Source organism: Aulostomus chinensis, chromosome 8 (assembly GCF_037954235.1).
Source record: "Aulostomus chinensis isolate RoL2024-O1b breed Wild chromosome 8, RoL_Achi_v1.0, whole genome shotgun sequence".
Lineage (NCBI taxonomy): Eukaryota > Metazoa > Chordata > Actinopteri > Syngnathiformes > Aulostomidae > Aulostomus > Aulostomus chinensis.
Window position 1 is genome coordinate 8921130 of NC_141327.1, and position 11085 is coordinate 8932214.

The window sequence follows — 11085 nt, forward strand, 5'->3', positions numbered from 1 at the left end:
CGCTGCATCACTGCAGACGCTGCCTCAATCTGCCTGTCAATCACCTGCTCCACCCTAACCTCACTCATGAACAAGAGCTCGAGATGCTTAAAGTCTCCACTTGAGGCAGGACCTCCCCACCCGACCCAGAGTGGGCAGTCCACCCTTTTCCGGCTGACAACCATGGCCTCAGACTTGGAGGGGCTGATTCCGCTTCACGCTCAGCCTTGAACTGCAGAGACTGAATGGCCATTTGTAAGGAGACATCCACCTCATACTCCCTGAGTACCCCCTACAGGATGCCCCTGGGAACATAAGTTCACAGTCATAAGCCTTTTCCGAACCCACAAAGCACATGTGGACTGGTTGGGCAAACTCCCATGCACCTTTCAGTACTCTTGCAAGGGTAAAGAGCTGATCCACAGTTCCACAGCCTGGACAAAAACCACATTGCTCCTCCTTAATCCGAGGTTGAACTATTGACCGGACCCTCCTCTTAAAGTCCCCTGAAGTAGACCTTTCCGGGGAGGTGGAGTGTGATCCCCTAAAGTTGGAACACACCCTGTGGTATCCGTTCTTTAAGATGGGGACCACAATCCCGGTCTGCCACTCCACAGGCACTGCCCTCAGTATCCATGCAATGTTGCAGAGACGTGTCAACCAAGACAGCCCTACAACATCCAGAGCCTTGAGATACCCAGGGAGGATCTCATCCAACTCCGGAGCTTTGCTGCCGTGTAGATTTTTCACTGCCTCTGTGACTTCTGCCCTGGTGATTAGAGGACCCCTCCCCAAGGCCTTCCCCAGCTGTTTCCTCCATGGAATATGTGCATGGAATATGTTGTGGTGTCCATGCTTAACTCATAGAGAACCTACTCAAAGGTGATGAATTTAACTCCAATCAGCTGTTCTGAAACGAAAAACCCAGTTTCCAATCTGAGGTCAAATAAACTCACAGTTCATGATTAGACAGTTGTTTTTTTTAAACCTCCTTTCTTAAAACAGTCCTCTGTATGGGATTTAACTATTAAAACCCCTCATATTTGCACTGAAAAATCCCCAAACTTGTGATGTGGCCAACCCACCAAAAAATCCAACACCCAAAAGAGGCCATTAAGAAATTCACACAATTACAAAGCAACTACTGCAGCACTCCCTATCAGTGCAATCTAAATCTTAATGGCATAAGTTAATTGCATTCATACAATCAAGACTGCTTTTATTATGGCAATATTATGGTTAATCTTGATACATTTGTTTATGCTTTTTTTAATTGCCTTTTAATTGCCTGCTATCACACCTTCAATCTGCAGATAGCTGCATATAAATCCTAGATGTGAGTGAGAAGAATTTTTTAAAACAGAGTGATGAAGTGATCAAACAGCCATAAACAGAATAAGTAAGGCGTAAACCAGTGGTTCCCAGACTTTTCTGGTCACACACCCCCTTCTTTATCCCAACCAGATTAACGCACCCCCAATTCCCCATACCTTCAGGGGGGAAAAAAATGCAACAAGCCTGCATACAGTGCATAGAAGATAACTTTTTCTCCACTTCATCTTAAAATGAGGTGCATTTGGAATAGCCTGCATTTATTTATGAATTAATATGTCAACTTTTGATTTTAAATTTTATGAGGGAAATGTTTATTTACACGTCTTTACTGTGTGGGAAAATCTCACGTAAAAAAACCCACTCCAAACCGCCATTACATTTTTTTTTTTATCTCGCACACCCCCTAGTGGCAGCTTGCACACCACATTTTGGGAATCCCTGATGTAAACAAACAATGATCGATGATCATGAAAACCATTTTATCCTGGAATACACAGCAGCACTTCCACTGGTGACACTTTTTGGCTGGATGATAGGCAGGGTAGACGAGGGAAGGGGTTTTATTATTGTTTTAACAAGAATGCTTAAAAGCAGTACAACTGCTACAGAGAGGACAAGAGGAAAAAGAGGGTGAAGGGAAAGACAGTCAGTACATCTTCTCTTTCTATCAGTATTATGGGATAGTTGATTGAATCAATTTTCCATTAAAAGCATGTCTTGCTGTAGCAGTGAGCTCTAGTGTGGAAGAGGCTGAGGACTCAGGGTATCGTCTTGACGCCAGTGCTGCAAGAATAGATCTCTGAGAACTCAATGGGCGGGGATCTCCTGCAGGAAGGGAATCACTTGTTGGGTGGTTTGTAGGGTTCCAGAAGTTGCTTGGAGAATGTGTTGACCTTGTCAGCCCCTCTGACTTCATGGGGTAGCAGTGGCAGTTTGACTATGTGGAAATCTTCATAAAGGTCCTCCATCTGTCAACCACACACACACACACACACACACACACACACACACACACACACACACACACACACACACACACACACACACACACACACACACACACACACACACACACACACACACACACACACACACACACACACACACACACACACACACTTGACATCAGACTTTTGGTGGGTCAAGTGCTAGTATGTAAATATTTCAAATAAACTTGCAGGACTGTAACAGCTGATGTGTAACAATTTATCAAACACTGACTGCTTACCTGGTCTAAATACTTGGACTGAATTTTATGGCGGGCCTCACACATTTTGCAAGGTCTCTCGGTATCAGGGAACACAAGTTGGTTGACGATGATGTTGTGTGTGTCAATGCGGCATTTGGCCAGTTCCTGGATCAGCCGCTCCGTCTCATACAAGGAAAGGAATTCGGCGATACACACACAGATGAAAGTGGTCTGCTCCTGATAGATAAGGGGAAAGTCAGGAAATGCAAAATGTAAATACAACAAGGTCATGATCTGAGTTGTTCAAGACCTTACAACACTGTATGTGTGTCAACTGCAATCAATATCTAGGAGCCAGGACCATCCTAAAAGATCAATAACAGTTGTCTGCTGAGATGCAATTTTAAGAGCTATAAAATGAAGGATATTTTGGAAAAGTCAGGTACACTGGAGTTTTATGTTTTCTCAGTTTGACATCTGGTGTCACTCTTCTGTGATAAACATGCTAATTCTATAAGCAATTTAGAAATGAAGCCCTTTAAGCCTATCTGTAAAACACCTGTAAAAACGTGAAGCATTTATCACTTCAATTCTTTTTAAATGTGCAAGAGAGAAAAAATAAAAACAAAAACCAACATAACATTACTCCAGTTATGGAACAAAAAACAAGGAGCTCAAGAGATTTTTCAGGTCATCATATATAATGATTATCATAACTGGCTGAACTGTCACAGCACTTCAGTTTCAGTTAAAAAATGTGAAATATTTTAAATTACACCAGACAACATGTTTCAATAGAAATAGGCTTCTTAAAAACAATTTAATTGCAGCCAGGCCTCATCAAGAAATCCAAGTTGAAATTTACACGAGAGGGTTTTTTTAGACCGCAATTTGGATTTACAAACAGGAGCACAGTTGGATGGCTATTTATAACGCCATGCTGACACTGACAGCAAAATCTGATCGCTGGGTTTGTTTGACAATTTAGATTTATCATGGAGCTTTATTCATTTATTTTAATGTTCTTGGCAATACTATACTTTAAGTATTAAACTTAAGAGATGAGGAAGTATCATTGACTGACAGCTGCTTAATTCCAGACATTGTAGCAGCACCATCCTCTCTCATGGCAGCATATGCTTGATTAATATTTAAGAACAGTGTTAACAAAGTTCCTTTTCCTGAGAATTAAATAAAATCTTTAAAAAATTAGATAGTGATATATACTGAGGCGAGTTTATTTTTGACAGGGGGCCCTTAAACTTCACTGAACAAACTGAACCAGACAGGAATAGCTTAATGAACCCAAACATTTTTCACAATAGAACACCACATGCAATACCAATCTCAAAAACAGACAGACAAGGAAACAATGTTACCATGTGATCAACACACTTGATAGAAATACATAAACTGAGAGACAATGACCAAATAAACAGAATCTGAACAAGTTAATGAAACCGAGCTGACAAAAAAAACAACATGGCTGACATATTGCCAGTTGAATAGGCTCCTATGGAGAGGACAGAGCATCGCGGAACATGACACTGACACTAGAGTTCCAAAACCTAAACATACTCATTAACGTGACCCAACTTTAAATGCAATTTGCAGCACACAGAGATGGTCTCTACCAGTGAGTGTTTTCGCTTCCAGGAGGATTGAAAGCACCTCTTAATCTAATACATCTACAAGCAATTAATTAAGTTACAAAAGTATATTTATTCCTTACAACAACCATTTGAATTCAATTTTCTTCTGAACATCCAAAGCAAAGCATTTCATATCAAACCTGACTCTGAATGGCAGATCATAAAAATAATATACAGTTAAAAGTACCATCATAAATCGACCAACAGTTTTATAAGAGTAACATTTCACTTCATTTTTCATTTACACTTTAAGCAACATTTTTCTCAGTCTTCTTTCTGCGTGTCTGTCAGGAGTATTAGTCTCCAGTAATCCAGACCAATTACAGACTTGGACTGCTCCCTTCCGTTGCGGCTTTTTTAATTGCTCCATGTGTGCTTCTCCTCACCTGAGTAGCCAGCTGTTAGTGTACGCTAACAGTCTTGCTGTCATTCACTTTGTTTATAACCTCCTTCCAGTTAAGAGTTAACCTCTGAAACTGAGAAGTCAAATTTGAGAATTAAAATGTAATGCAAAAAGTACAGCCTTACTTTGAATTTCTGCACACATTATATAATTCCATCCATCTATTTTCTTCCGCTTATCCTGTTAAGGGTTGCGGGGGGGGCTGGAGTCTATCCCAGCAGCTTTCGGGCGTGGGGCGGGGTACACCCTGGACAGGTCTCCAGTCCATCGCAGGGTCAACATATATAGACAGACAACCGTTCACACTCACAGCCATAGAATATTCAATTAGCCTAGTCCCCATTTGCATGTCTTTGGACTGTGGGAGGAAGCTGGAGTACCTGGAAAGAACCCACACAGGCACAGGGAGAACATGCAGACTCCACACAGAAAGATCCCGTGCTCAAGCCGGGGCTATTGCTTGTTGCTGAAAGGTGAACTATTGATTTGACTGGCTTGGCTATTGATGACGCTCCTGTCGTATTAACTAGATTAGCTGTGCATGCACTAATGATTTATCTTTTTATTAATATTAGAATTTTAACAGGTCCAGACAAAACCATTACTGGGTCCGGATCACGGTTCACCAGTTGGTGATGCCTGGTTTAGATGACCAACATAAAGTTAAACTGGTTTCAGGCAGTGCTTCTTGATCAAATAGCGAGGTGAGTTTGTATGATTACATAACCACACATAAAAGAGCCACAGTTTGTAAAATTTAATTTAAACTAATGTGTGTGAGTGTCTGTAAATATTACAACCTCTCTGATTGGGTTCAGTTGGGTTATGCCCGTCAGATATTCTGATGGTGTGTGTATGTGCGTGCAGCATGTGTATACAGCGACGCGACAATCAGGCATGCAGACTGTAGAGTGACCAACATGGATGCCAATGAGAAGAAGCTTAACAAGTGAGCTGACACTGAATTGGTGGTGAAAAGACATGAGCATCAGCAAGTCCCTAAAGACTCTCCAGCTGGTCCAAAATGCTGCTGCCCGCGTGTTGACGAGAACTAGTAGAACAGACCATGTCTCTCCTGTACTGGCTTCTCTGCATTGGCTCCCTGTCAAATTCAGAATAGAATTCAAAATTCTCCTTCTAACATACAAAGTCCTCAACAGTCAGGCTCCTTCATACCTGACAGAGCTCACAGTCCACTATTACCCAGCTAGAACCCTTCGCTCCCAGGATGCGGGGTTACTGGTGGTTCCTAGAGTTTCTAAAAGTAGAATGTGAGTCAGAGCCTTCAGCTATCAGGCTCCCCTCCTGTGGAACCGTCTCCCAGTTTCGGTACGGGATGCAGACACCCTCTCGACCTTTAAGAGCAGACTTAAGACCTTCCTTTTTGATCAGGCTTATAGATAGGGCGGCTTAGGCTGACCCTTAGATATGCTGCTATAGGCTTAGACTGCTGGGGGATCTCCCATGGTGCACTGGGCTTCTCTCTCCTCTCTGTCCTCCTATATGTGTTAAATAAATCATACTCATATCTGTTACTAACTCGTCTTCTTCTCCAGAGCCTTCAGGCTCCCTGCACCCCACATCCCAGATGCTGCTGGAGGAGGCTACAGACCTGAAGAGGCTCAAGCAGCCAACCATAGCACCACCTTCTCACAACCCCGTCCGTCCATCAGTCTTTCTTCCTTTCTCTCTCTCTCTTTATCTCTGTCCCTCTCTTTCCTTCTGTGTATCTGTTTTCCTCCATTATCTGTCTTTGTCTCTGCCCTGCTCTTCTGCTCTCTTTCCCCCCAACCGGTCAAAGCAGAAGGCAGTCCCCATTGAGCCTGGATCTGCTCAATGTTCCCGCCTGTTAAAAGGAAGGTTTTTGTCCCCGTGTGCAGGATGTGCTTGCTGATGGAGAATTGTTGGGTGTAAATTCATTGAGGGAGTGTGGTACTAGACCTGCTCTACTTGTAAAGTGTCATGAGATAACTTTTGTTGTGATTTGGCGCTATACAAATAAAACTGACTTGACTTCACTTGACATCTCTTATATGGTGATATTTTGGATTCAGGTACAGCACTGCTCAATGGAAAGAAACTTGCAAAGTTAAAGTGCGAAAACTATGATGAAATCATGCAACTGAAGGCTCGGACAAGTGAAGACAAAGACAAAAAGACAGCTGAAGTTCGTCAAAGCCAAATGAAACAACAGTGAAGCACAATTACACATTTTTTCATATGACAAGATTTCAAGGAGACGTTTAAAAAAAAGACCATAACAAAGTACTTGGGAAGAGACATGGTGCTGATATACACAATGAGCAAAAAGGGGTTTTGGAGCAGCTACCGCGGCAGAATGGTGGTGTAGTGGTCAGCACTATCACCTCACAGGAAGAGGGTTTTGGGTTCGAGCCCCATCTTGCGCACAGTGTCTTACTGCGTGGAGTCTGCATGTTCTCCCTGTGCCTGCGTGGGTTCACTCCAGGTACTCCGGCCTCCTCTCACAGCCCAAACACATGCAAGAGGGGATTAGACTTATCGGATACTCTAATTTGACCGTAGGTGTGGCTGTGAGAGCGAATGGTTGTCTGTCTGTATGTGTTGACCCTGCGATGGACTGGCGACCTGTCCAGGGTGTACCCAGCCTCTCACCCAAAGTCAGCTGGGATAGGCTCCAGTCCCCCTGTGACCCTTCTTACTCTTATAACTTCCACTTAATATCCCATAATTACAACTTAATCTCATTATTATTAGTTTTTATCTCATAATTATAATTTAAGACAGGATTTTTTAAAATCAAAGGTAAGTTTAGGAGTTGCCTTCCATATAGGTAGACAAAGTTGTGAAGAAGTAATTTACTAATTGCAAGATGACATCTATGGCTACACATATAGAACTGCATTTGTTGTAAAACTTGCTGATGGCAGTGTAGGAGAAAAGTTTTGGGAGGGTAGCTGATACCATCCATCCATCCATTGATTTTCTACCACTTATCCTGTTAAGATATAATTTTGATACAGCAAGTCATAATCACGAGTTAATCATGATGTAACAATGTCATAATTGTGAGATAAAAGTGAAAGAACTACAATTACTAGCTCATTATTTCAATTATTATGTCTGTTGTGACGTACAATCTCATTATTATGACTGACAATTATATTTTCTACCTCATATTAGGACTTAAAATGGAGAGTAATCCTCAAAGCTTATGACACCACTTATGAATTCATTAAAATTGCGATCACAAATTGCAATAATACACAGCTGCAATCCCACACTTTCACCAATTCACGCAGCAGTATTTTAAGGTCATATACCAGGCCAGAACAATCAAATTGGAAACCTAACCCAGCTTGGATTGTACAGAACATATTTGCTTTTGCTTTTTTGGTGACTTACGGGGTCTTTGAACTGTTCGCTGACTGAGCGGATGACTGGCAGGGTCTCCTCTAGCTTTGATGCCAGCTGGTCTGCATTCATGTCCCCCAGGCCAAGCATATTACACATCTAGAGATGACGGTATCGAGAGAAATTAAGGCAATGAACTCACAGAGAAGAGAGAAACATAATGTCTACAGGCAACAAATGGATGAATGTACTCATCCCACCTCACCTGTGAGATGAAAGGGCTGATTTGGTTCTTGATCTGCATGAGGCGGCCCAGACCACGTTCCACTATAGTGGGGAAGTTGAGTAGCCGCAGTGTATGACCAGTGGGAGCAGTGTCAAAGACCACCACTGAGAAGTTCATTCCTTTCACTAAACTGAGTTACAGGAAAAACAGGGAAATAGTGCTATTTACATGCTGAATAAATTTTTCAACAAAAACCTGATTTGGTGTTCCATTACCGCATGACCTCTGCGTAGCTCATTGCTTCATCGATACCAGGGAAGGCACTCATGGCCTCCTGCATCATCTTCTTGCCCATGCTGAGCATGTTGTCCTCCTCGAAGAACTCATCAGGTAGCTCCGCCACACCCAGACTCGGGTCAATCTCCTATATTTATACACAGTCAGGACATTGGGGTCTCACTGTATAGCAATTATTTCTAAGGGCCTTGGGTCATTCATTATGTTGCAAAATATAAACTCATCATGAGACTTGCAATCCTTAACAAAGAAGCCTGAAGATATCTTTGGTAGTAGAGTATTTCTTTCGAACCCCCCTCACAGTATATTAACATGTCACTTTTATGCTTTTGGTTCTCTGTAGAAGGTTTAAACGTGTTCTTCTGGCAAGTTGACTCACCATAGCAAAAAGATTGTCATAGCCCTTGACCTTTGTAGGCACCTTTGAGAACTTCTGGTCAAAAGCGTCAGAGATGTTATGAGCAGGATCAGTGGAGATGATGAGGACGCTCTCCCTGACAGCAGCCAACTGAACAGCCAAACTACAGCTATAGGAATTACATGTGACAGACAGCATTAAACACAGCACAGCAAGGATGTTATGAACCTCAATTATGCATGAAATGTTGGCAATATTGTTATGCAATTTGGATGTTCCTTGTCCATCAATAACTTCAGACGCATCATTCACTCTGGCTAGCAGAATCAAGAGGGGTAGCTATAACTCCTGTCAGGTTAAAGCAGATGTGAGAGCTAATATGAGTAATTTAAGACCAACTCAGCTTTACAAAACTTCATTCATTTAGGATTAACTTAGCTGGGTCAAATAACTACTGTAAACAACATAGAGCTGCCACCCTTAACAAGGAAATAAGTGTGAGAAGAACTATGATGTTGATAGTCCATTAATACTGTTACCACCTCAAACGTGAACGCAACCCATGACGCAGGCAAGCTAGTATGGCTTGACAGCCCTCAACTAGCCAGCGAATTCATATTATTGCTTACAGCTGAGCTGAGTTTACAATTTTAATTCGTTTTATCGCCGCCCTGATGACGGCAGCATAAGAGAGTTCATTAGATTCTTGTTTTAGGAATTAGCCGATTAAAAAAACAACGTCAATTTATGCAGTCGGCTAAATTAGCTAGCGCCGTGACCCGTTTGTGTAATATCAGAAGGCTAATGACAGTTCTTTCGTCAACTTACCTACAGGTCGTTTTACCGACACCACCTTTTCCACCGACAAATATCCATTTCAAAGATTTTTGCTCGATGATATTTTTAAGTGTTGGTTCTAAGGGTTCTACATCAGGAGCATCTTCAAACTCGTCTTCCAACGAAGCTGCCATCTTGTGTGTATAAACTGACGTCGAGTTTAGGTGGGATGAACCGAGCTTGTAACCTTCAGGGCTCCTCGGACTTTTCAATACAAAATCCACATCGTTGTAAAAAAAAGACAAAACACTGCCAGACGTGTAGATTTCCATCCTTATAGAACATATTTGTTTATTATCTACGTAAGACCTCATATCAAAAAAGAAAAACAATTGCAATCTTTTTAGGAAACTGCGTGGGAGAGCAGCAAGCTCCCAGCTACTGTTGCCGTCAGAAGGGGAGGGCTGAAGGCTGACAGGACAGCGGACAAACGTCCAGTATGAAATCAGATTGCGATCTATATCTTCCACTGAGAACAAAAGATTCAAAAGTTCCACGCTGTTTCTGTTGTTTTTCGATAGCCTTAAGAGAAAAAAAAAAACATCTCTGAAAAATCTCTTATTTTGGAGTTGAGTTTTCCTTCATGAATGATGCAAACTCATTTTGCAGTGTTTCTGTAACACATTTTCAGAGTTTAAAAATGTATTTTTTGTGCTTCCAAGGGCTGAAAACTTGTAAAGAGAAATCTGAAAACAAGTGTCCATTTGTTGGGGGAAGTATTGAAATATTGACACTTTTGGAAATGTGAATGTTTTATTTTGAAACTTTTCCCGGCTACTGCTTTCTGAGCTGACTTTTCGGAGATTCACCATACGGTTGGTACTTTTGAGTCACGTGACGCGTGAAAACTTAGAAAATGTGATAATGAAAAGGAAAATGTTTTGTTTTTTTTAAAACCTTTTTATTTTATAAGGGAAATATTTTATTCATAAATGCAAGTGGGCCAAATAGAAGACAAGGATACAAAAATTTAAAGTTGAAATGGCACCATATTTTAACACACTGCATGCCATAAAAATTTAAAAAGGCTATGAAGACTCTGGACACTTATAAAACATTGAATTTAACTTTATAACTACTTCTTTTCCTTTGTCAACAATAATGTCATATACCTCGTGTTTATATTTTTGTTATTTTATTATGACTACTTCAATCTGAAAGTTGTATGATGTTATACAATAATCTTTTATTATATCATGTAAACATACAATAAAGTTTGTTTACAAAAACAGTCTGAATAAATTACTAAGGTGAGTATAGGAACTACGTCTGAATAAAGGAAGTTCGAGATAAAGTATTTAGGTAACCTTAGGTTATATGCTGGCATCCCTATAGCTTTTCTGTTCATATTGTTGGTTGCAACTGAAAAGGCTGGGATGCACTGTTCAGGTGTTCTGCTTGCTTTTGTTTTCAGGGATTTTTACTTGGGGAGGGGGGAGGGGGTTGGGCCCTACGCCCTGACTGCACAAATACAGA

At 41.3% G+C, this 11085-nt stretch overlaps 1 protein-coding gene across 1 annotated transcript; it reads right to left on the reverse strand.

The window, feature by feature from the left end:
• Positions 1-1200: 1200 nt before the first annotated feature.
• On the reverse strand, positions 1201-9773 carry get3 (guided entry of tail-anchored proteins factor 3, ATPase). The gene is made up of 7 exons (XM_086210736.1): positions 9601-9773; positions 8794-8941; positions 8393-8541; positions 8157-8307; positions 7943-8050; positions 2543-2740; positions 1201-2282 (listed from the first exon to the last, which is right to left on the reverse strand). Exons 1-7 carry the CDS (start codon positions 9741-9743, stop codon positions 2154-2156), a joined length of 1026 nt encoding a protein of 341 aa, XP_086066862.1. The 5' UTR covers positions 9744-9773; the 3' UTR covers positions 1201-2153.
• Positions 9774-11085: the final 1312 nt, after the last annotated feature.

Excerpts from the sequence above, each read along its gene's own strand:
- get3 (XM_086210736.1), bottom strand. The coding sequence starts at position 9,743 with ATGGCAGCTTCGTTGGAAGACGAGTTTGAAGATGCTCCTGATGTAGAA. Across the intron at positions 8,308-8,392 it reads AGCTACGCAGAGGTCATGCG|TTTAGTGAAAGGAATGAACT; the intron begins GTAATGGAACAC and ends CCTGTAACTCAG. Across the intron at positions 8,051-8,156 it reads TCAGCCCTTTCATCTCACAG|ATGTGTAATATGCTTGGCCT; the intron begins GTGAGGTGGGAT and ends CGTCATCTCTAG.